The sequence below is a fragment of the Pleurodeles waltl genome, chromosome 5 (genome assembly GCF_031143425.1).
Source record: "Pleurodeles waltl isolate 20211129_DDA chromosome 5, aPleWal1.hap1.20221129, whole genome shotgun sequence".
In the NCBI taxonomy this organism is placed as follows: Eukaryota; Metazoa; Chordata; class Amphibia; order Caudata; family Salamandridae; genus Pleurodeles; species Pleurodeles waltl.
The window spans coordinates 571,677,712-571,704,222 of record NC_090444.1 but is presented as its reverse complement, the minus strand read 5'-3'; the positions used below and the strand labels follow the sequence as shown (position 1 = coordinate 571,704,222).

General features: G+C 46.9%; 1 protein-coding gene across 1 annotated transcript in view; it reads right to left on the bottom strand.

Moving 5' to 3' along the window:
- Positions 1–26,511, bottom strand: part of PEX13 (peroxisomal biogenesis factor 13) — a 108,435-nt gene that overhangs the window by 17,190 nt on the left and 64,734 nt on the right. Inside the window, exon 3 of the mRNA XM_069234386.1 lies at positions 10,808–10,933. Within this exon, the coding sequence (XP_069090487.1) occupies positions 10,808–10,933 (126 nt within the window). The remainder of the gene's footprint in view (positions 1–10,807; positions 10,934–26,511) is intronic.

The window sequence follows — 26,511 nt, the reverse complement described above, 5'->3', positions numbered from 1 at the left end:
GGGCCCCAGGGGAGGAGCCTCGCAGATGGAGGATGGCCAGGGTCTACTGGGGCCGGCAGGGGGCATCTTACTGACATTCGGTCCACTTTAGAGTTGGGGTTGGCGAAAGAGGCCGCCTCTGGATCTCGGGTGGCCCCACTCTGTTTCACACAACAGTTGCCCCTAGCTGGCTCCCCAGACAACATATTGACGGGTCAGTAGCCCAAACGAAGATACAGTGCAATGGTCTTACAAGGCTGTAAAATACAAACTGACTTGCTACATCCGAGAGGGACGTGATGTCCCGGAGTGGTCCTGGACCTCCTTTACCCCCAGGGTTGATCGCACACGCGTGGGTAATCCTGGTACAAGCCTAACGTAGCAAGGGCCTAGAACCTTATTTTGAAATTGGTGCCATGCCTACTGGACGAACCTGGACAGCTCTTGACTGGAAAGACTGGGGCCCAGCGCTTATCCACCATGGGCAGAACCAAAATGGTGGCCACGAGGGTGCGGATCCGCTCATGTTCGTCCCCCTCCGAAAGTTTGCTAGCCCATAATCCAGTGACCTGTATTACTCCTACAGAACTACAGGCACGACAAGACAAGCTTTGTCTCATCCTTCAGTAGGTTAGGGAGTCATGTCTCGCTGTGGAACAGAAACATTGTACCATCACGCTACTTAAAGACAACCACTGTAAACTGGCCGAGAAGGTGAGGTCACATGAAATGAATATCTCCTGCCAGCCAAGTTGGAGCACGGTACACAAATAACTAAAATTACTCAACAAATAGAGCTACTGCAGAAACGGACAGAAGGTGCTGAAGCTAGAGCAAGAAGAAACAGTGTCCTGATCGTTGGACTGCAAGAGTACACAGAGGGTCCCAATCCCACGCAGTTCACTGAACAATTGCTGAAAACATTGGTTGCCCCAGATGGGCTGCCAGATTTCTCAGTTGTTGAAAGAGCCAATAGAGTCCCTCCAAAGAAGCCAATCACGGGTGCTTTGTCAAGTCCAAAAGTAGCAAATATTTTAAACTACAGAGATCGTGTTGTAATGCTAAAAGCGGCTCGTGAGCGGGCACCCATACTCCTTGACAATGTCCAAATCTCCCTGTTTCCAGACTATACACTGGAGGTACAGCGCCGATGGGCCTCCTACCAAGAAAGCTAGAAAAAACTACATCTGGAGGGCCTCACCTATGCGCTTTTATTCCCCACTAAACTCAAAGTAATCTATAAGCAACAGGCCTTATTTTTTGACATCCCAGAGATGCCACGCAAGTGGATGAAGCAGTCTCTTCCACATCGGGAGGGGCAGTCGTGAAAAGCACTGGCTCTCGAGGGCACGGGGGAAAAACCCGGCGGTGATGTAGGGAGTCCGACCCCTGTGGGACTCCTGCTGGTACTCCTTCCCCACAGCAAGCACTGATGGGTCAGCTCGAGGCACTTCGGTCCGCCTTCCAGCTTCACACCAAAAAGAAACCAGACAGCTCCAGCACATCGCAGGACAGTGGGTCTGACTCAGATTTGGCGGGCAGTAAGGCGTTGTTTTCCTACATTACTCCCCAAACAGCCCGAGATCTTTAATACCAGCCTTGTCGTTCCTGCACCACAATAGTGCAAGGCACACAAGTCTATAAATACAGATATGTTCTGTTACCCATCACTGCAATAAAATGCCATTGTCTTGTGTAGGAAAATGGCTCCCTGTTGCAGTTACCCCCCACTTTTTGCCTGATATTGATGCTGACTTGCCTGAGAAGTGTGCTGGGACCCTGCTAACCAGACCCCAGCACCAGTGTTCTTTCACTAAAAATGTACCATTGATTCCACAATTGGCACACCCCTGGCACACATATAAGTCCCTTGTAAAATGTACCAGTGGTACCAAGGGCCCTGTGACCAGGGAAGGTCCCTAAGGGCTGCAGCATGTGTTGTGCCACCCTAAGGGACCCCTCACGTAACACATGCACACTGCCATAGCAGATTGTGTGTGTTGGTGGGGAGAAAAAGGCAAAGTCGACATGGTATCCCCCTCAGGATGCCATGCACACAAAATACTGCCTGCGGCATAGGTAAGTCACCCCTCAGGCAGGGTGCACTATATCACAGGTGAGGACATAGCTGCATGAGCAATATACCCCTACAGTGTCTAAGTCTATTCTTAGACATTTTAAGTACAGTGTGGCCATATTAAGTATATGGTCTGGGTGGTTGTCAAAACGAACGCCACGGCTCCATAATGGCTACATTGAATACTGGGAAGTTTGGTATCAAACTTCTCAGAATAATAAACCCACACTGATGTCAGTGCTGGAATTATTACAAAATGCACATAGAGGGCATCTTAGAGATGCCCCCTGTATTTTACCCAATCCTTCAGTGCAGTACTGACTGGTCTCTGCCAGCCTGCCACTGAGATGAGTTTCTGACCCCTGGGGTGAGTGCCTTTGTGCTCTCGGAGGCCAGAAACAAAGCCTTCACTGGGTAGAGGTGCTTCACATCCACCCCCCTGCGGGAACTGTAACACTTAGCAGTGAGCCTCAAAGGCTTTGTGTTACAATGCCCCAGGGCACTCCAGCTAGTGGAGATGCCCACCCCCTGGACACAGCCCCCACTTTTGGCGGCAAGTCCAGAGGAGATAATGAGAAAAACAAGGAGTCACCTACCAGTCAGGACAGCCATTAAGGTGCCCTGAGCAGAGGTGACCCCTGCCTTTAGAAATTCTCCATCTTGGTTTTTGGTGGATTCCCCCAATAGGAATAGGGATGTGCTCTCCTCCCCTCAGGGAGGAGGCACAAGGAGAGTGTCACCACCCTCAAGGACAAGAGCCATTGGCTACTGCCCTCCAGACGTAAACACATCCCTAAATTCAGTATTTAAGCGTGACCCTGAACCCAGGAAATCAGATGCCTGCAACCTGAAGAAAGGAGGACTGCTGACCTGAAAGCCCCGCAGAGACGACAGAGACACCAACTGACTTGGCCCCAGCCCAACCGGCCTGTCTCCTGACTCAAAGAACCTGCACAGCGACGCATCCGACGGGAGCAGCGACCTCTGAGGATTCAGAGGACTGCCCTGCACCTAAAGGCCCAAGAAACTCCAGAGAACAGTGGCACTGTTCAGAAACTGCAACAACTTTGCAACTTTAAAAGAGACTCCACTTCCCGCCAGAAGTGTGAGTCTTCACAAACTGCACCCAACGCCCCAGCTCGAGTTTGGAGAAACCAACACCGCAGAGAGGACTTCCAGGCGACTCCAATTACATGGACACCCTGAGACGACCCCCCTGCACACCCACAGCGACGCCTGCAAAGAGGATAGAGAGGCTCCCCCTGAACCAGACACCTGGACCAAGCACTGCACCCGCAGCCCCTGAGAGGAACCACCTACCAGTGCAAGAGTGACCAGCAGGCAGCCGTCAACCTAGCCCAGTTGGTGGCTGGCCCGAGAAGTCCCCCTCTGCCCTGCCTGCATTGCCTAAGTGACCCCCGGGTCTGGGTTCCTCCATTGCTTCCAATAGCAAACCAGATGCCTACTCTGTCTACTGCACCCAGCCGCCCCTGTGCCGCTGAGAGTGTGTTTTGTGGGCTTGTGTGTCCCTCCCCCGTGCTCTACAAAACCCCCCTGGTCTGCTCCCTGAGGACGCAGGTACTTACCTGCAAGCAGACTAGGACCGGAGCACCCCTGTTCTTCATAGGCGCCTATGTGTTTTGGGCCTTTCTTTGACCTCTGAACCTGACCGGCCCTGTGTTGCTGGTGCTGTGGCTTTGGGGTTGCATTGAACCCCCAATGGTGGGCTGCCTATGCGCTTTACTTTACATGAGAAACCTAAACAAACTTACCACCCCCAGGAACTGTTGATTTTTGCACTATGTCCACTTTTAAAATAGCTTATTGCCATTTTCAGCAAAACTGTGTTCTCTACTGTTTTAAATCAAAGTTCTATACTTACCTGTGTGAAGTACCTTGCATTTTATGTACTTCCCTCAAATCTTGAATCTTGCGGTTCTAAAATAAATTAAGAAAATATATTTTTCTATATAAAACCTATTGGCCTGAGTGTGTGTTCATTTATTGCCTTTTTTTTTTTTTTCTTTTTTTTTACAACATATGCTTAACACTACTCTCTGATAATCCTACTGCTCGACCACACTACTACAAAACAGAGCATTAGAATTATCTAATTTTGCCACTATCAACCTCCAAGGGGAACCTTTGGACTCTGTGCACACTATCTCTCACTTTGAGATAGTATTTACAGAGCCAACTTCCTACATCTTGGTTGTCACTAACTGTACATTTCACAAAGCCCCTTCCCTAAATGATTGTGATTTGTGAATGGCCTCATTATCCTACAATTATTGTTGAGATGTGTTCCCGGGCCTGGGCTGACCTCTTCCTCTTGTTTATTTTACTTTCTCCATCTGTAGATGTTAAATATGGATAACCCCAGCGAAGACAAATGTTTGTTGTTAATGTTCTTACAGCTCGTTTTGATGTTTGGTTGAACGCTTGATAGGTATTGGACCTTAAATTGGGTAATAAGTTTAGTTCAAATATTGCAGTCACCTCCATTGTCATGCAACTTAATTAGGCCACGCTCATTACAACTCCGGCCTTGCAGTCTTAGCCACAAATACTATGTCTACAGTCCAAAAATCATATAACATTCTTACCTGGAATGTTAGAGGATTGAGCACTCATTGCACAAATGCCATAGAGTGTTAGCCCAATTGCATAGGAGGAGTGCACAGATTTTATATTAGCAAGAAACCCATCTAATAGAAACAAAGGTGCAAAAGCTACAGAAAAAAAATAGAGGGGTAGTTTTTTTTTTACACATCAAATTGAGCTGGAGCTGCGATTTGGATCTGGGATACCCTTTGCGCCCCACGACACTCGTGTAGACGCCCAAGGTAGATATTATATAATAGGTAATAGTAAGAGGGGCACTAGATGGCAGCCCCCTGGTGCTGGGGTGCATTTATGCCCCAATACGAACCAGGAGACTTATTGAGTGCACTTGGCAATAATCTTGGTGGACTGGGTGCAGTACCCATGGATGCTGAGAGGGACTGTAATGCAGTATTAGACATCTCTCTAGACCAGAGGTCTTCAAACTTTTTGATGCCTGGACCCCCTCTTAAAAAAAATTAGGTGTAAGGACACCCTCCTGATAAAAATTTCTAGAACCTGGTACTCCTCATCATCAACAATAATAAACATCCCCATTTCACACAGCAAATCATTTTTACTGTGAGGAAATAATATTAAACTGTGTTTAGCAAATCAAAGATCAGTGAGTGTGGGGGCGTGGTCAAGGGTGTGGATAAAAACAAAGGTCCTCATTTATTAGGAATTGACATGGGGCAGAGCTGCAAGTCTTCTTGCTACACTGCCACACTCCAATACAAAAGGGCAGGAATGGACAGTATTTATGAAATACAGTACATTTCTGTCCTTTTCCCCTGCGCTGGCGCACAATTGCTGCCTAGTGCCAACATGGGCAGGATTGTATTTGTGCAGGAAGGGGCACCTTCCTGCACAAAAACAATCCAGAAAGGCATTGTACCTCTTTCTACATGTGTGGCAGATAGCAGCACACATGGAAAGAGAAAAAAACAAGGAGAAATTGAAACATTTCTCCTCATTATGCGTGCTCTGGGGAGACGTAAGGTTTTGGTACTGCTCCAGTTTACGTGATTTTGTAAATCTGTGGCAGCATCAAAATCCATCTGTGTTGCATAGGAACACCCACCACTACGCCAGTGGAACACCGCCTTGACGCAAAGTAAGGCAATGCAGCGACTTGCACTGCCTTGCCTTACTCCATGTCTACAAGGCCATTCAATCCACTCAGGCTGGCTTTGAGTCAGTTCATAGGTACGATTGAGTGGCTTGTGATGCTGGAGCATCAAAAAAAGTGATGCTCCAGCAGCGCAAGCCTCTCATAAATCAACACAAAATATTCTCTAATTATTTTTTTTAAGTCTTTCACAGCCAGGTAGCTACATATAAAATAAGAGCCAGCTGAAATGAAAAATAAATAAAATAAAGTGGTTACTCATTGGGAAATGCACTGTAGTGCATTATGAAACCTCTACTAGTTAATGCACTGCAGAGGTCTGTGTTTAACCGGAGAGCAACAGAACTAAATCTTTGTCAGTACAGTTGAGAATAGTGACGTGTATTTTTAGTGCCATGAGGTCACAGCCTGTGACAGAAAGCACTGTGAATATATAAAAAGGCATTATTTTATACTTGCAAGCACGAAGTATAATATAGGCCACTACAAAAAGGTTTATTATAAAACTGTGCTTCCAGAATGTGGATTTAAGTAATATCAGAGCATATGCAATACCTTTTTTTTTTAATAGCTGTCCCTTCAACACCTCCAGGTGAAGTAAGCACTGTGTAAATACAATTACAATTAAAAGCATGCACTTTACAGCTCAGTTGTTAACTCTTCGCACTACCCCTCAAAACAAAAAAAATGTTTGTCCTCACAAAGCTTTGATCATTTAAAGCTGCTCCCAAGCACCCTTTACATTTGCAGATCAGCTCATAGAGCACATTTGCTTTTCATTCAGGAAGCAGAAGCCCTGGGCTGAAAGTCTCCTTAGCTGTCTGTGCGGCTTTCACAGCACAGGAGACTCAAATTAAAGTTCAGCTGAGGCATTTTAAGGATCAGCTGGGGGAATGTGCGACCCCCTTTACAGGTCTCCACGGCCCCCCTGGGGGTCACGACCCCCAGATTGAAGACCTCTGCTCTAGACCCATCTCACCTCCCGCTCCCCACAGCTGTGACTGCCTGCGAAGCTAAAGTCCTCCAACAAAGGATGACGAGTTGAACACTGACTGATCACTGGCGTGCCCCCACAGTAGGGTTGCGCGAGTACTCTTTCTACCCCTGCCACCGCTTACTGGACTCTCGCCTTGACAGGTTCCTCTGCTCCTCACACCTACAACCCCATATCCCGCACACTACAAACATTTTCTGACCACAATCCGTTAGAGATGATATTTACCTGGAGTCGAATGTCTGCTCCATTTCCTACATGGAGGATGCAGCCGACACTGAGAAGATGCCCCTTTCCTTGACTCTTTGGCCATTGATACTTATTTCAGGGAAAATGAAGGTTCCACCTCTTCCCCACTAATAGAATAGGGGGCTTTTAAGGTAATAGTTCGGAGAACATCCATTAGTGGGAGTGCGCCAGGAAATACGATCGGCACTTGAGCGTATAGAGAATAAAATGACCCAGATGGAGAAGGCAGCGGACAGGAAAGAAGTAGATAGCTCACTATTGCAGGCAGAGAGAATAGCACACAATGAACAGACTGAACACCTGTGGCTCGGACTATGGGGAGCACCAGCATAGAGTCCACGCAGAAAATGATAAACTGGGCACTTTGCTAGCCCGACTGGTGTACCCCCTCCTATCCCCTCCGACGATCCTTTCAAGTGAGTCCCTGACATCGAGAACTGTTTCCACACGGGCAGAAATCAATACTGTGTTCTGGGAATTTTACATGAACCTATACACAAGAGCACCCTCTCCCACCGTAGGGGCAATATCTCGTAATTTGGGAAGGGTACAGCTACCCCAAGTGACAACGACTGTTCGAAAATCCTTGGGAGCTCCAATCACAACAGGTGAGATAAGAGGGGCCATTTAAGACATGGCACGTCATGAAACTCCAGACTCCGAGGGATTGATTGAGTGCCCGTTGAGTTTTACTCATTCTACATTAATAAACTGGCCCCAAGTTTAGAAAAATGATTTGCTGCCTCCTTACAGGCAGGTTACCTTCCACTCTCGACACAGCAAGCCTTTGTCACATCCCTGTTAAAACACCGGTCCACCACCAGCAGACAATGTCTTATAGGCCGTTATCGATCGTTAACACTGAATATAAGATACTGAGTACAATCTTAGCTTGTCGATTGCTAACGCTGCTGCGACTCCATCATAATGATCAATGGGGCTTCATTCCCAAACGTCATACATCACTGAATATGCATCGATTGTTTTATGTGATGGATGCCTCACGAGGTAGTTATCTATCCGATGGCTGTCTGGCCCTGGATATCCGCCAGACATTCGACACCCTTAGCAGGGATTTCATGTCTGAAGTGCTAGCTCGATTTGGTATACCTACCTCTTTTATTAACTGGGTGCAGCTCCTATATGCAAAACGTACGGCTATAGCGAGGACGGGGTCCTGCTTCTCTGTGACATACACTATCTCCCGTGGTACACGCCAGGGATGCCCACTTGGGCTCTTTCTGTGTGTGTCGGCAATTGAGCCCCTGGCACAATTACTGCAACAGGAGTTCACCGGCCTGGGGAATCCCACTGAATAGTACGGTCCCTGCAGTTTCTGTTTGTGCAGATGACACGATCTTATACCTGAAGGATCTACGCCAGGACTTGGCAGACATGGCTGAAATAATGTCACAGTTTGGCCATTTGTCCAGGCTCCACATCAACGCCGATAAATCGGGCGCCGCCTCCTTCTCTTCCAATCCACTGCCGCCATTCTTGATGTTCGGAGCTGCCACAATTCAGACAGCCCGTCCACTTCTAAATACTTGGACATCCAAATATATCGCGAGTCACGGGATATAATAGACTGTTAACGCTCTTAAACCCCCAGGGGGGTTCTGGATGACACTACCACTGTCGGCGGCCGGAACACTTGCCCTGACAAAGAAGGTGCTTCTACCCAGGCTTCTACTATTTTACTTTCTGCCGGTCGTGATCCCTGCCCAGCTGTTTAAGCCTCTGAGCACTTTGCTGAGAGTTAGCATGGGGACACGGCTGCCGTTGGTTAGCCTTGATAAACTGCAGCAGCCTGTGCAATGGGGACGTATGGGCGCCCCAGACCTTAAAGGATATCCCATAGCACGTCAACTGCAATGGCTAGCACACTGGCTCGTGGGCCATGATCTACATGAAATAGGATACTCAGAAGCCCATGTTCATATTGGACAAGTGCACAGATTGTCATGTCCTGGGGCCACACTGTCCGATACCATCACTACTACTGCTTGTTACTTTACAATACTAGCGCCTAGCATACTCCTGTCCCATATGCGTCGAATGTACCACTACGAGGTCTCCCGCTTCCGGTAGGCACGTTAACGGCAAATCGATTAGAAGTATGGGAACAGTCCGAGTCGCTGACACACTCAAATTTATTTTCAGATGGGACACTAATGACGCACACAGATTGTATAGCTACCCATGGTTTACCCGACAACTCATTTTTAATACATGCTAGTATATTACATTATGTCTATCGCCACTGGGTGCCTGATGGGCAGGAACTGACCACACATAACTCCTTAAAGCGCTGCACACAATGGGCCACAGCTCTCACCCAATTAAGTGGTTATATCAGGGAAATTAAAGCTCACACAGGGACCACATTAATACCCCTCCGCACCAAATGGGAAGAGGATTTGTCTTGTTATCTTCAACAAGGACTGGGAATTTCTGTTGCTGTCCCCCAAAACACAGTCTCGCAAAACGCGGTTCAAATGTATTCAGTTCTCCATCTTTCACAGGGCATATCTTACTCCCAGGTCAGATAAATAAAATATTTCCAGGCGGTGACCCTGTTGCAGCAATGCTGAGGCAGGCCTGCTTCATAGGCTCTGGTCCTGTCCGGGCTTAGCGAACTACTGGGAGGAATAGCCCGGTCTCTAACAACTCTTACAAGGCAATTACATTGGCGGACACCTCACTCCTGCATATCGGGTCTTTGCCCTCGGCCCCAGAAGGACAAGGTACTCAAACGATTCACTGATTTAGCATTACTGCTGGCCAAGTGCTTACTAACTAGATGTTGGAAATCTCCCAAACGTCCACAGCTAGCACACTGGAGGGAGGAGGTGGCAGGATGGGGACTAGCAGAGAGCAGCGCTTTGAATAGTGAAGAATGCAGAGGGCTGTGCAAGACACCTATTGCTATGGAATGGGACCTACTCTTGGAACAATTTAAACAGCAGACCATCCACAGTAGTGAGGATGAGTGTTAACCTACCCCCCAAGAAACGACAGGTACTGTAGACATTCATGAAAATATGCTATCTAATACATTACTATGTGGTGAACCTAAGAGCTGGCACCCTTGCAATTTAGTCTGTATTACTGTTTTCATCGAAGGGGGACGCATCTTGTTGTTATAAGTTGTTTTAGGGGTAGAGGAAGGCTATGAGGCTTTTACCGAAAATGCTGTCCCACAATCCGCTGTAATGATCTTAAAGATTGGTTATTGCATGAAGAACATAAGATCCCCTATATATGTAACAGCAACCTGATTTGTTTTGTAATGACTGATACGATATGAATTGTAATAACATAAAAATGCAATAAAATATGCTTAAAAAAGGGAGTAATTAATTTACAAAATATTACCACATACTAATCCTGTTGAACCTACAGACACATGGGGTTCTAAAGCTCGCATTGATGATCTGGAACTTCTTCCAAAGGAACTCAAGAATGCTGCCGATATCTATTAAGTGAATGCGATTGCGAGCTCTGTTAGCTATGTCACCAGGAATTTAAACATTTTAAACTGCTAGAGAAACAACTTGGTGCAAGCGCATATCACTGGAGTTATAATTAAGGATAAAAGTAAGCCAAATTCATACAGCAAATTGTTTAAGTACTAGACTGCCAATACACAGTATATTTTTCACATTGCAATAAAGAAAAAAAAAGGAGGTTCGAAGCAAAGCAATTTTCTCCTTTACTTAACTGCTCACAACAGCTTCCTTGAAACGTTCTGCATTGCTGATCAACGTACCTTTGGGAGCTAAATTAAGCATGTCTCCACGATAGAATGATAATTCTTCGTCCGAAGCAGCGGTAAAATCATACTCAGCTTTTCCAACTACATGGTCATCCTCTCCATTCGCCCAGTTTGTAGTAACTTAAATGAAATGAAGAACATTTAAGAAGAAGATATGTTCCAACATGAAAACAACACAAAAGAACTTTCTACTGAAAGTTAAGTTTCAAATATTTTCCCCCACGTCCACTTAGATGTGCTTTCCAACTCAATGTTCCGCCTGAGGATTTGAAATGCCAGAAGACTCAGCATCTGCTGTATAACATTTCCAGCAAAGAAGATAATTCCAAAACCCAACATAGTCAGAAACAGTTAAATACAATGTGATTCTCAGGGTAAACAGAAACTGATGTTGTTAGCTTTTACTGGTAAAGCCTACAATTGTTACAGCAAGTTCCAATTTGTCACAGTCCATTACAATCGCAAGAGAGCAGATAATACCCCCTTGGCAGAGACCTTTCATCCTCTACTGATCAGGCATAAATGATCAAAGCAGCGAGGGGGCGAGCAAGAAATCTTGCCTGCTGCATAAACAGTGGAAGAAATAAACTACATGTTAAACATTACAATAATGACACAATGCTGGACATGCCCTGTAAGGAAATGCCTCCTTGGCATGGTTACCCCCTGACGTTTTGCCTTTGCTGATGCTAAGTTATGATTTGAAAGTGTGCTGAGGCCTGCTAACCAGGCCCAAGCACCAGTATTCTTTCCCTAACCTGTACCTTTGTTTCCACAATTGGCACACCCTGGCATCCAGGTAAGTCCCTTGTAACTGGTACCCCTGGTACCAAGGGCCCTGATGCAAGGGAAGGTCTCTAAGGGCTGCAGCATGTCTTATGCCACCCTGGAGACCCCTCACTTAGCACAGACACACTGCTTGCCAGCTTGTGTGTGCTGGTGGGGAGAAAACAACTAAGTCGACATGGCACTCCCCTCAGGGTGCCATGCCAACCTCATACTGCCTATGGCATAGATAAGTCACCCCTCTAGCAGGCCTTACAGCCCTAAGGCAGGGTGCACTATACCATAGGTGAGGGCATAAGTGCATGAGCACTATGCCCCTACAGTGTCTAAGCAAAACCTTAGACATTGTAAGTGCAGGGTAGCCATAAGAGTATATGGTCTGGGAGTCTGTCAAACACGAACTCCACAGCACCATAATGGCTACACTGAAAACTGGGAAGTTTGGTAGCAAACTTCTCAGCACAATAAATGCACACTGATGGTAGTGTACATTTTATTGTGAAATACACCCCAGAGGGCATCTTAGAGATGCCCCCTGAAAACATACCCGACTTCCAGTGTGGGCTGACTAGTTTTACCAGCCTGCCACACACCAGACATGTTGCTGGCCACATGGGGAGAGTGCCTTTGTCACTCTGTGGCTAGTAACAAAGCCTGTACTGGGTGGAGGTGCCTCTCACCTCCCCCTGCAGGAACTGTAACACCTGGCGGTGAGCCTCAAAGGCTCACCCCCCTTTGTTAGAGCACCCCAGGGCACTCCAGGCTAGTGGAGTTGCCCGCCCCCTCCGGCCACGGCCCTACTTTTGGCGGCAAGGCCGGAGGAGATAATGAGAAAAACAAGGAGGAGTCACTGGCCAGTCAGGACAGCCCCTAAGGTGTCCTGAGCTGAGGTGACTCTGACTTTTAGAAATCCTCCATCTTGCAGATGGAGGATCCCCCCAATAGGATTAGGGATGTGCCCCCCTCCCCTCAGGGAGGAGGCACAAAGAGGGTGTAGCCACCCTCAGGGCTGGTAGCCATTGGCTACTAACCCCCCAGACCTAAACACACCCCTAAATGGAGTATTTAGGGGCTCCCAGAACCTAGCAAGATAGATTCCTGCAACCTGAAGACGAAGAAGGACGGCTGACCTGAAAGCCCTGCAGAGAAGACGGAGACACCAACTGCTTTGGCCCCAGCCCTACCGGCCTGTCTCCCCACTTCAAGAAAAACTGCAACAGCGACGCGTTCCACAGGGTCCAGCGACCTCTGAAGCCTCAGAGGAATACCCTGCATCTAAAAGGACCAAGAACTCCCGGGGACAGCGGCTCTGCTCCAAAGAAGAAACATCTTTGCAACAAAGAAGCAACTTTTAAAGAATACACGTTTCCCGCCGGAAGCGTGAGACTTTGCACTCTGCACCCGACGCCCTCGGCTCGACCTGCGGAGAACCAACACTACAGGGAGGGCTCCCCGGCGACTACGACCCTGTGAGTAGCCAGAGTTGACCCCCCTGAGACACCCCCCAGCGATGCCTGCAGAGGGAATCCAGAGGCTCCCCCTGACCACGACTGCCTGCTTCAAAGAACCCGACGCCTGGTAAAGACACTGCACCCGCAGCCCCCAGGACCTGAAGGATCCGACCTCCAGTACAGAAGCAACCCCCAGGTGGCCCTCTCCCTTGCCCAGGTGGTGGCTACCCCGAGGAGCCCCCCCCTTGCCTGCCTGCTTCGCTGAAGAGACCCCTGGGTCTCCCATTGAACTCCATTGTAAACCCAACGCCTGTTTACACATTGCACCCGGCCGCCCCGTGCCGCGGAGGGTGTACTTTTTGTCCCCCCAGTGCCCTACAAAACCCCCCTGGTCTGCCCTCCGAAGACGCGGGTACTTACCTGCTGGCAGCCTGGAACCGGGGCACCCCCTTCTCCTTTGAAGCCTATGCGTTTTGGGCACCACTTTGACCTCTGCACCTGACCGGCCCTGAGCTGCTGGTGTGGTAACTTTGGGGTTGCTCTGAACCCCCAACGGTGGGCTACCTTGGACCCAACTTTGAACCCTGTAGGTAGTTTACTTACCTGCAAAACTAACAAACACTTACCTCCCCCAGGAACTGTTGAAAATTGCACTGTGTCTAGTTTTAAAATAGCTTATTGCCATTTGTGTGAAAACTGTATATGCTATTTTGCTAATTCAAAGTTCCTAAAGTTCCGAAGTGAAACACCTTTCATTTAAAGTATTGTTTGTAAATCTTGAATCTGTGGTTCTTAAAATAAACTAAGAAAATATATTTTTCTATATAAAAACCTACTAGCATGAAATTGTCTTTGAGTGTGTGTTCCCCACTTACTGCCTGTGTGTGTACAACAAATGCTTAACACTACCCTCTGATAAGCCTACTGCTCGACCACACTACCACAAAATAGAGCATTAGAATTTTCTCTTTTTGCCACTATCTTACCTCTAAGGGGAACCCTTGGACTCTGTGCATGCTATTTCTTACTTTGAAATAGTGCATACAGAGCCAACTTCCTACATTGGTGGATCAGCGGTGGGGTACAAGACTTTGCATTTGCTAGACTACTCAGCAAATACCTGATCACACGACTAAATTCTAAAAATTGTCATTAGAAACAGATTTTTGAAATTTGAGCTATTTTTCTAAATTTTCAAAAGTCCTGCTAGGGCCTTGTGTTAGTCCCTGTTAGCATTTCTTTTAGAGTTTAAAAGTTTTGTAAAGTTTGAATTAAGTTCTAGAGATAGTTTTAGATTCTTAAAAAGTATTCCAACTTTTAGAAACATAATGTCTACTGCAGAAGAGATAGTGATGGAACTCAACCTCACCCCTTACCTGCATCTTAGGATGTCAGAGTTAGGGTCTCTCTGCAAAATCAAAAAGATTAAAACTGGTTCAAACCCTACCAAAGTACAGCTCCAGGAGCTTTTGGCAGAGTTTGCTAAAAACAACTCCTCTGAGGATACCCTCCCAGAGGGGGAAGCTAGTGACGTGGAAGATTTCCCACCCCCACTCCTAGTTAGGGAGACCAGGGTCCCTCAAACCCTGTCTCTACAAGTGATAGTTAGAGATGCTGCTTCTCTCACAGGAGAGTCCAGCAACTCTGGAAGCACTGAGGGCAGCCTCGATGAAGAGGACCTCCTGCTAGCCAGGATGGCCAAAAGATTGGCTATAGAGAGACAGCTCCTACCCATAGAAAGGGAAAGACAAGAGATGGGTTTTGGTCCCATCAATGGTGGCAGCAACATAAATAGGGTCAGAGATTCTCCTGACCAGTTGAAAATCCCAATAGGGATTGTAACTAAATATGAAGATGGTGATGACATCACCAAATGGTTCACAGCTTTTGAGAGGGCTTGTGCAACCAGAAAAGTAAACAGATCTCACTGGGGTGCTCTCCTTTGGGAAATGTTCACTGGAAAGTGTAGGGATAGACTCCTCACACTCTCTGGAAAAGATGCAGAATCCTATGACCTCATGAAGGCTACCCTGATTGAGGGCTTTGGATTCTCAACTGAGGAGTACAGGATTAGGTTCAGGGGGGCTCAAAAATCCTCGAGCCAGACCTGGGTTGATTTGTTGACTACTCAGTTAAAACACTGGATGGTTGGATTCATGGCAGTGGTGTAAATGATTATGATGGGCTGTACAATTTATTTGTGAAAGAACACCTGTTAAGTAATTGTTTCAATGATAAACTGCATCGCATCTGGTAGACCTAGGACCAATTTCTCCCTAAGAATTGGGAAAGAAGGCGGACCATTGGGTCAAGACTAGGGTGACCAAGACTTCCACAGGGGGTGACCAAAAGAAAGGGGTCACAAAGACTCCCCAGGGGAAGAGTGTTGAGACATCCAAGGGAAAAAGTAAAGAGTCTTCTGTAGGGCCCCAAAAACCTGGTCAGGAGGGAGGGTCCAGAGCCTCTTCACAATCCAATTTTGGGTACAAGGGTAAAAACTTTGATTCCAAAAAGGCCTGGTGTCGTAGCTGTAATCAGCAAGGACAACAAACTGGAGACAAGGCCTGTCCCAAGAAAGGTTCCACTTCTAACTCTACTCCAGCTAACAATGGAATGGCCAGTCTCCAAGTGGGATCAACAGTGTGCCCAGAGCAAATCAGGGTTCACACTGAAGCTACATTAGTCTCTGAGGGTGGACTTAGCCACACTGGCTGCCTGGCCCCCTAATATGCAAAAATACAGACAGCAACTCTTAATTAATGGGACAAGTGTAGAAGGCCTGAGGGATACAGGTGCCAGTGTCACCATGATGACAGAGAAACTGGTTTCCCCTGGTCAATACCTGGCTGGACAAACTTATCCAGTCACCAACGCTGACAATCAGACTAAAGTACATCCCATGGCTATGGTAACTTTAGAGTGGGGAGGGGTCAATGGCCTGAAACAGGTGGTGGTCTCCTCAAATATCCCTGTAGACTGTTTGCTTGGAAATGACATGGAGTCCTCAGCATGGGCTGAGGTAGAACTCAAAACCCATGCAGCCATGCTGGGTATCCCTGAACTGGTGTGTGTCAAGACAAGGGCACAGTGCAAGGCTCAGGGTGAAAAAGTGGTGTTGGAGCCTGGAAAAAGGGCACAACCCTCCAAGAGAAAAGCAAAGAAGACTGGGGAACCAGCTTCAACACAACAAGAGAAAGAGAACCTCTCTTCCCAGGAAGAAGTTCTGCCCTCTGAGGGAACTGAGCCCATGGAGTTAGAACCTTATCAGGTTGAGCTCCTAAGCCCAGGGGGACCCACAAGGGAACAGTTGTTTAAAGGGCAAGAAACCTGTCCCTCTCTTGAAGGCTTTAGGTAGCAAGCTGCTGAAGAGTCCAAAGGAAAAATAACAGGAACACAGAGTCTATTGGGAAGATGGACTCCTCTACACTGAGGCAAGAGATCCCAAACCTAGTGCCATTAGGAGAGTGGTAGTGCATCAGGAGTTTAGGAGGTTCATTCTGACCTTAGCTCATGATATTCCTCTTCCTGGCCATTTGTAACGGACCAAGACTTGGGAGAGGTTAGTCAACCATTTCTATTGGCCCAACATGTCCCAGAAGGTAAAGGAGTTTTGTGTCTCCTGCGCCACCTGTCAAGCCAGTGGTAAGACAGGCGGACACCCTAAAGCCCCCCTCATTCCACTTCCAGTGGTGGGGGTCCCCTTTGAAAGAGTGGGTGTGGACATAGTGGGTCCACTTGAACCTCCCACAGCCTCAGTGAACCAATACATACTAGTAGTAGTGGATCATGCTACTAGATACCCTGAAGCAATTCCCCTTAGGTCAACTATTGCCCCTGCAGTAGCCAAAGCACTCATTGGTATTTTTTTACCAGAGTGGGATTTCTTAAGGAGGTGGTGTCTGACAGAGGTACCAACTTCATGTCAGCATACCTGAAGCATATGTGGAATAAGTGTGGGGTGACTTACAAATTCCCCACACCATACCATCCACAAACCAATGGTCTTGTAGAAAGATTTAACAAGTAATTGAAAGGCATGATCATGGGGCTCCCTGAAAAACCCAAAAAGAGATGGGATGTCCTCTTGCCATGTTTGCTTTTCGCCTACAGAGAGGTGCCTCAGAAGGGAGTAGGGTTTTCCCCTTCTGAACTTCTGTTTGGCCATCCTGTCAGGGGACCACTAGCTCTTGTAAAAGAAGGCTGGGAGAGACCTCTTCATGAGCCTAAACAAGATATAGTGGACTATGTACTAGGCCTACGTTCAAGGATGGCAGAGTACATGGAAAAGGCAAGCAAAAACCTTGAGGCCAGCCAACAACTCCAGAAGATGTGGTATGACCAAAAGGCTGCCATGGTTGAGTTTCAGCCAAGGCAGAAAGTCTGGGTTCTGGAGCCTGTGGCTCCCAGTGCACTTCAGGACAGATGAAGTGGCCCTTACCCAGTGCTAGAAAGGAAGAGTCAGGTCACCTACCTGGTAGACATAGGCACTAGCAGGACCCCCAAAAGGGTAATCCATGTGAACCGCCTCAAACTCTTCCATGACAGGGCAGATGTGAATCTGTTGATGGTAACAGATGAGGACCAGGAAGCTGAGAGTGAACCTCTCCCTGATCTCCTCTCCACAGACCCTAAAGATGGCTCAGTTGATGGAGTGATCTACTCAGACACCCTCTCTGGACAACAGCAATCTGACTGTAGGAAGGTCCTGCAACAGTTTTCTGAGCTCTTTTCCCTAACCCCTGGTCAGACACACCTGTGTACCCATGATGTGGACACAGGAGACAGCATGCCTGTCAAAAAACAAATTTTCAGACAGTCTGACCAAGTTAAGGAAAGCATCAAGGTGGAAGTCCACAAGATGCTGGAATTGGGAGTCATTGAGCACTCTGACAGCCCCTGGGCTAGCCCAGTGGTCTTAGTCCCCAAACCTCACACCAAAGATGTAAAGAGAGAGATGAGGTTTTGTGTGGACTACAGAGGACTTAATTCTGTCACCAAGGCAGATGACCATCCCATTCCAAGGGCAGATGAATTGATAGACAAACTAGGTTCTGCCAGATACTTAAGTACCTTTGACTTGACAGAAGGGTACTGGCAAAACAAAATGGCACCAGGAGCAAAAGAAAAGACAGCATTCTCCACACCTGATGGGCATTATCAGTTTACTGTTATGCCCTTTGGTTTAAAGAATGCCCCTGCCACTTTCCAAAGGTTGGTGAATCAAGTTCTTGCTGGCTTGGAGTCCTTTAGTGCAGCTTATCTTGACGATATTGCTGTCTTTAGCTCCAGCTGGCAGGATCACCTGGTCCACCTGAAGAAGGTTTTGAAGGCCCTGCAAGCAGCAGGCCTCTCTATCAAGGCATCCAAATGTCAGATAGGGCAGGGAACAGTGGTTTACTTGTACGCCTTGTAGGTGGAGGCCAAGTTCAGCCACTCCAGCCCAAGATCCAGACTATTCTGGACTGAGCAGCGCCAAAAACCCAGACTCAAGTCAGGGAATTCCTTGGCTTGACTGGGTACTACAGGAGGTTTGTGAAGGGTTATGGATCAATAGTGACACACCTCACAGAACTTATGTCCAAGAAAATGCCCAAGAAAGTAAACTGGACTGTGGAATGCCAACAGGCCTTTGACACCCTGAAACAAGCTATGTGCACAGCACCAGTTCTCAAAGCTCCTGATTACTCCAAGCAGTTCATTGTGCAGACTGATGCCTCTGAACATGGGATGGGGCAGTTTTGTCCCAAACAAATGATGATGGCCTTGACCAGCCTGTTGCTTTCATTAGCAGGAGGTTACTCCCCAGGGAGCAGTGTTGGAGTGCCATTGAGAGGGAGGCCTTTGCTGTGGATTGGTCCCTGAAGAAGCTGAGACCATGCCTCTTTGGTACTCACTTTGTAGTCCAAACTGACCACAGACCTCTCAGATGGCTAATGCAAATGAAAGGTGAAAATCCAAAACTGTTGAGGTCGTCCATCTCCCTACAGGGAATGGACTTTATAGTGGAACACAGACCTGGGACTGCCCATGCCAATGCAGATGGCCTTTCCAGGTTCTTCCACTTAGAAAATGAAGACTCTCTTGGGCAAGGTTAGTCTCATCCTCTTTCGTTTGGGGTGGTGGGGGGGGGGGGGGGGGGGGGGAGAGGGGGTGTTGTGTAGGGAAATGCCTCCTTGGCATGGTTACCCCCTGACTTTTTGCCTTTGCTGATGCCAAGTTATGATTTAAAAGTGTGCTGAGGCCTGCTAACCAGGCCCAAGCACCAGTGTTCTTTCCCTAACCTGTACCTTTGTTTCCACAATTGGCACACCCTGGCATCCAGGTAAGTCCCTTGTAACTGGTACCCCTGGTACCAAGGACACTGATGCCAATGAAAGTCTCTAAGGGCTGCAGCATGTCTTATGCCACCCTGGAGACCCCTCACTCAGCACAGACACACTGCTTGCCAGCTTGTGTGTGCTGGTGGGGAGAAAACGACTAAGTCGACATGGCACTCCCCTCAGGGTGTCATGCCAACCTCACACTGCCTATGGCATAGATAAGTCACCCCTCTAGCAGGCCTTACAGCCCTAAGGCAGGGTGCACTATACCATAGGTGAAGGCATAAGTGCATGAGCACTATGCCCCTACAGTGTCTAAGCAAAACCTTAGACATTGTAAGTGCAGGGTAGCCATAAGAGTATATGGTCTGGGAGTCTGTCAAACACGAACTCCACAGCACCATAATGGCTACACTGAAAACTGGGTGGTTTGGTATCAAACTTCTCAGCACAATAAATGCACACTGATGGCAGTGTACATTTTATTGTGAAATACACCCCAGAGGGCATCTTAGAGATGCCCCCTGAAAACATACCCGACTTCCAGTGTGGGCTGACTAGTTTTACCAGCCTGCCACACACCAGACATGTTGCTGGCCACATGGGGAAGAGTGCCTTTGTCACTCTGTGGCTAGTAACAAAGCCTGTACTGGGTGGAGGTGCCTCTCACCTCCCCCTGCAGGAACTGTAACACCTGGCGGTGAGCCTCAAAGGCTCACCCCCTTTGTTACAGCACCACAGGGCACTCCAGCTAGTGGAGTTGCCCGCTCCCTCCGGCCACGCCCCCACTTTTGGCAGCAAGGCCGGAGGAGATAATGAGAAAAAGAAGGAGGAGTCACTGGCCAGTCAGGACAGCCCCTAATGTGTCCTGAGCTGAGGTGACTCTGACTTTTAGAAATCCTCCATCTTGCAGATGGAGGATCCCCCCAATACGATTAGGGACGTGCCCCACTCCCCTCAGGGAGGAGGCACAAAGAGGGTGTAGCCACCCTCAGGGCTAGTAGCCATTGGCTACTAACCCCCCAGACCTAAACACACCCCTAAATTGAGTATTTAGGGGCTCCCAGAACCTAGCAAGATAGAATCCTGCAACCTGAAGACGAAGAAGGACTGCTGACCTGAAAGCCCTGCAGAGAAGACAGAGACACCAACTGCTTTGGCCCCAGCCCTACCAGCCTGTCTCCCCACTTCAAGAAAAACTGCAACAGCGACGCGTTCCACAGGGTCCAGCGACCTCTGAAGCCTCAGAGGACTACCCTGCATCTAAACTTTTAAAGAATACACGTTTCCCGCCGGAAGCGTGAGACTTTGCACTCTGCACCCGACGCTCCCGGCTCGACTTGCGGAGAACCAACACTACAGGGAGGACTCCCTGGCGACTACGACCCTGTGAGTAGCCAGAATTGACCCTCCCCAGCGACGCCTGCAGAGGGAATCCGGAGGCTCCCCCTGACCGCGACTGCCTGCTTCAAAGAACCCGACGCCTGGTAAAGACACTGCACCCGCAGCCCCCAGGACCTGAAGGATCCAACCTCCAGTACAGAAGCGACCCCCAGGTGGCCCTCTCCCTTGCCCAGGTGGTGGCTACCCCGAGGAGCCCCCCCCCTTGCCTGCCTGCTTCGCTGAAGAGACCCCTGAGTCTCCCATTGAACTCCATTGTAAACCCGACCCCTGTTTACACACTGCACCCGGCCTTCCCCGTGCCGCTGAGGGTGTACTTTTTGTGCGGACTTGTGTCCCCCCCCGGTGCCCAACAAAACCAACCTGGTCTGCCCTCCGAAGACGCGGGTACTTACCTGCTGGCAGACTGGAACCGGGGCACCCCCTTCTCCATTGAAGCCTATGCGTTTTGAGCACCACTTTGACCTCTGCACCTGACCGGCCCTGAGCTGCTGGTGTGATAACTTTGGGGTTGCTCTGAACCCCCAACGGTGGGCTACCTTGGACCCAACTTTGAACGCTGTAGGTGGTTTACTTACCTGCAAAACTAACAAACACTTACCCCCCCCAGGAACTGTTGAAAATTGCACTGTCTAGTTTTAAAATAGCTTATTGCCATTTGTGTGAAAACTGTATATGCTATTTTGCTGATTCAAAGTTCCTAAAGTTCCGAAGTGAAACACCTTTCATTTAAAGTATTGTTTGTAAATCTTGAACCTGTGGGTCTTAAAATAAACTAAGAAAATATATTTTTCTATATAAAAACCTATTGGCCTGGAATTGTCTGAGTGTGTGTTCCCCACTTATTTCCTGTGTGTGTACAACAAATGCTTAACACTACCCTCTGATAAACCTACTGCTCGACCACACTACCACAAAATAGAGCATTAGAATTATCTCTTTTTGCCACTATCTTACCTCTAAGGGGAACCCTTGGATTCTGTGCATGCTATTTCTTACTTTAAAATAGTGCATACAGAGCCAACTTCCTACATGCCCCAACAAGAGTCTCTGCCTTGATGTCATATTAATGCACTGCAAGTCATATCGCCCAGCTCAGCGATTCTTATCCTGTGGTCTGCAGATCCACTGGGGATCAGCAGAGTTTACTCAGTGGGAACGTAGCTCCATATGGAAACTAGGCTGCATCTTCCCTAGTCCAGTGTTTTCTATAGACAGGCACTTCCAGACCCCAAGCACGTACACTTCTTGAACTAGAAGTGGGACTGCCTACACTTTTTAGCAGAACTAAAATATTTCTACAGGCATAATACCACTACCCAGTAGACAACATCAACTCTGGAACAAACACAGCACCGGTTTTTATAGCATTTATGCATTTACTATCATCTTTGGTCACAAAGACCCCTGGTCTCTAGCTTTGTCCATACCAAGCACAATTGCTGCTTTGTTATAGGCCAATGTCAACCAGTTATTACTTCAGTCCCTTTACTTTTACTGAGAGCTCCGATTTCACATGATTATCTATTGATTTCTGAACACAACCTGGGTCTCATACTAGTGTGTTTTTGCTCATTTTGAAAAATGCATTTGCAGAGGAAATTAAACATGTGGAGTTCATATTGTATCTACTTGTTTGGACACTCTGAGGTATATTATTGAGGTACAATTTGTAGAATTGCCTTGGAGGTTCCCTGGCTTCTAGTTGTGATTTATTGTGGTCCGAAGATGTCAAAAAGTTTAGTTTCCTGATCCTAGGCCAGTTTTTCTAAACTGTGAGCACCCCAAAGGGCTTTCTCAATTCCTCGTCTAACATGACTTTGTCTGACACTAGTGTCATGCTTCCGGTGGTGCACTGCAATCAGAAATATATTATTTCCACTTATTCCAGGTATTGTTGAATGCGGGCTCGGCGGCTTCTCTCACGGGTGTATGCTGGTCTAAAAAGTGATAGATGTGTAGATATCTCGGGGATGCGTGCACTGTGGGATGCTTATCTAGAGTTACCCATGGAGGACAGGGATTGGGCCATGGCACATGACTGGTGCAGGAAGGATCCAGTAATGCCAGATTTAAACTGGCACAGTTTTACTATTTGCATAGGGCGTATCTGATGTCACAGCAACTGCATAGAATATTTCCGGCACAAACTGACAACTGAGGCGGCTGCGGTGCCTCTCCTGCCAATTTTGCCCATGTTACTTGGCTATTTGTCGTTTTGGTGTGAGATAAAAAGAGTGATGAGAGGTGTTACCGTAGTTGAAATATACATGATGATGTGACACTGTTTGTTGGGATTGCTGCCTCTCTCCAAAAAAGGACGGAAAATGACCTGTCGGTTTGCACAGCTGGGGTTGATACTAGTGAAGCGCCATATTGCTATTCATTGGCTAGCCCAACTCCTCCGTCCTGTGAAAAATGGATGGCTGATCTGGTGGAATGGGATACAGCTGAGGAGTATAGACTCTGGGTTCGGAGGGATGAGAATGCTGAGCGAGATCTGGAAGCTTGGAGCACTATGATTAAGCATCTGGGAGGTGAGCCTGAGAGTGAAGATATGGATGGGCAAAACAACTGGGCTCTGATGACCAGGAACAGCGGCCAGGTGCTGTAGTGTAATGCTCTGAGTGAATGGTGCTCTCCAGGAGGATGCCCACAGGGGGGCGGCGGGTGGAGGAGGGGTGAGGAGTGGTGATGATTGTGGACCATCAGAGCTCAGTTAGTGGCTATATGGGGTCCCTGGTAGGGAGAAGGGCACAGTTTTGCGATATATAGGGAATTGAAGGGGGTGGTGCTGGTATGCATGGCCCTGATCGATCACTCCCCTGCCTGTGTGGCGATGAGGTGACAGCTGGGGCGATGCCAGAGTCTGAAATGCGAACATCCTGGTGTTTTCTTCTCTTTCCCCTCCTGGTTTTGCCTGTGGTTCTCACCCCCTTCTGATATTTTATGTGCTCTCACAATCGCTGATGGCATCTAGATTAATGATGAATTACAAGAACACTGGCTATTGCACTGGACAAAATGTGGTTCTACGGAGGTGCACCGCTAATCTGCCGTGCAGTTAGTTTTGTTTATTGTGTTATGCAATGCTTTTGTATTGCTCATTGAAAACACTGAATAAAAAAATAAAAAATAAAAATGAAATATCTTTTTTCATTCCCATTTTCTACAATCGGATAAGAGTATGCTGCAGTCTGAATTTATTTCTGGTGATGAGATCTGTACGTTGATCCAGCAGTGTTCAACAATTAATTGCACTACTTGCAATAAGCAATAAAATATCAAATATTCGCTCTCCCCTTAAGGGCACAGTTTCTATGGTGTTCGACTGCTGGCTTATCTCAAATGTATCCCATGTATCTCATTGCATTGGTTTTTGCACTGTGTTCCCTTTGAAAATAGTTTATTGCCATTTTAACTAAAATTGTGTGTATTACTAATTTGAATCAAAGTTCTATACTTACATGTGTGAAGTAACTTGCATTTATGTATTTACCTCAAATCTTGTGGTTCTAAAAGAAATTAAGAAAATATTTATCTATATAAAAACTATTGGCCTGGAGTTAAGTCTTTGAGTGTGTGTTCCTCATTTATTGTCTGTATTTGTACAACAAATGCTTAACACTACCCTCTGATAAGCCTACTGCTAGACCACACTACCACAAAATAGAGCAGTAGCATTATCTAATTTTGCCACTACCAACCTCTAAGGGGAACCCTTGGACTCTGTGCACACTCTCTCACTTAGAGATAGTATATACAGAGCCAACTTCCTACAACGTTCCAAAGTATCCAAATAATATTGAAGCAGGTGGATACAGTTCGGTTCACCTGCAGATCAGAAAAGAGGTGTTGGACCACATTAACACCAAGATTTTTTGCTGATTTGGTAAGTAGAGACAGGGTTGCCAGTACGTCTGGCCACCAATTACTGTTACAGATTGAGGTTTGAACTTCGAAGATAATTACCTCAATTTTGCCTGCATTTATTTTCAGACATTTATCCCTCATCCAGAAATCAATTGTTTTCATGCAGTTATTAAATATGACTGCTATAGAATGTCCGTCATCTGTGATGGACACAATTATCTGTGTGTCATCAGCATATAAAAGGGCCTGTAAGCCAAAGTACAAAAATCAGTTTAGCTAAAGGGGATATATAAATTGAGTAGTGTAGGACTTGCAGAAGATCCCTGAGGTACCCCCAAATGGAAGGACAAAAGGACTTGATTTAACCTGACTATAGGTTACTACTTTTGTTCTATCAGCTAGGTATGACTTGAAAACATTCAGCATTGTGTCATTAATACCTAGCTGAGCTAGGTGATAAGTGAGCAAAGCTGGGGAGATCGTATTAAATGCTGCGGACTGACCCAACAGGACCTGTGCCGCAGCCTGACCCACACTGACCACCACTCTTATAGTAGTGACTGCTGAGACCAAAGCGGTTTCAGTTCTATGGCAGCTCTGAAATCAAAATTAAGAGGCAGCTTGTGTTTCGCAAAGAATGTCACGAAGCTAGCCAATCAGATATTTCTCCAAAATGTGTGCAAGAATCGGGAGAAAGTAAATAGTTTTTTAGGTCATAAGGATCCAAATTTGGCTTTTTTAAGATGCCTAACTGCTGCTCATTTCCATGACTGTAGAAAACATCCCGTAGCAATAGATCATTTCCTGATAGAGGCCTAGGGTGCAGCAATCATGCTAGCCACTAAGTGGGTGATTTTAGGTGGGCAGGGTTCAAAAGGGGAGCCTGACTTGACATGGAGAAAGTAATTTTCAATCTGTTTCTCCAAGATTTGTGCAAAAGTAGTTAATATAGATTAATTCCCTAACTTATATGCTCTGATTATCCGGGAGTCTGATTTGCCCAGTGAATGAGCCTAAGGGGTTCTGAATTATCTTTTGGTTGTATCGAATCCTGAATAGATGTTTGGAATTTTAAGCTGAAAGTAGTGAGCTAGGTTATCACAGAAATCCTAAGTTACATCCAAATTATTTGAGCTTTTAGGAGAGGACATAAGCTTATATTACAGTGCTCATATTTTCCTATACTAATACACCACTTATCCTATTTGGGTTCTGGAGTAGCGTGCTACTTGCCGAAAATCGCTTTGACGCCTGGTCAGGGGTAGTAAGCGCTATATAAATACAATTACAATACTATAGTAGGGCTTTAATACTAGCAATTTCCTAATTTTGCCCCCTTTCTGCAGATCTATATACTGGGGGCTGAAGGAAGCGGTAAGATATAGTTCCAAGGTTGGAATGCCCTTTTGTGGAAGTAAAGCTTCCTCCATGGTTGGGAAAAAGTGACTGGAGGGAAAGTGAACTTATAAACCCTCAACAGATTTTCACATGAGTAAATCTACACCTGTATCTGCTTGTGCTAAAATACAGTTCACAAATACTTTCTAGGAGTAGATTTCCTGGTCTACTTCTGTAAATTCTGGAGAGTTCATGAAATACATTTACCTGCACTAAAGCAAAGACATATACCTTGGGTGGGTGCATTTTGTGACTTTACTTAAGAACTGGGCCCTTAATTAGGTCAGGCATTAACCAAGACCTTTTGTTTTTTATTAAAGTTCTATCTATCGCTCTCTCTATCCATCCATCTGTTGGCTGACTTCACTGTCAGTGACAGCAATCTGCTCATTCACAAGGAGAATATTGGCACACAAAGTTATTGTCTTTAGTGGCAGTAACTACTGTGTTAATGTGTGCTTTTTGAGAC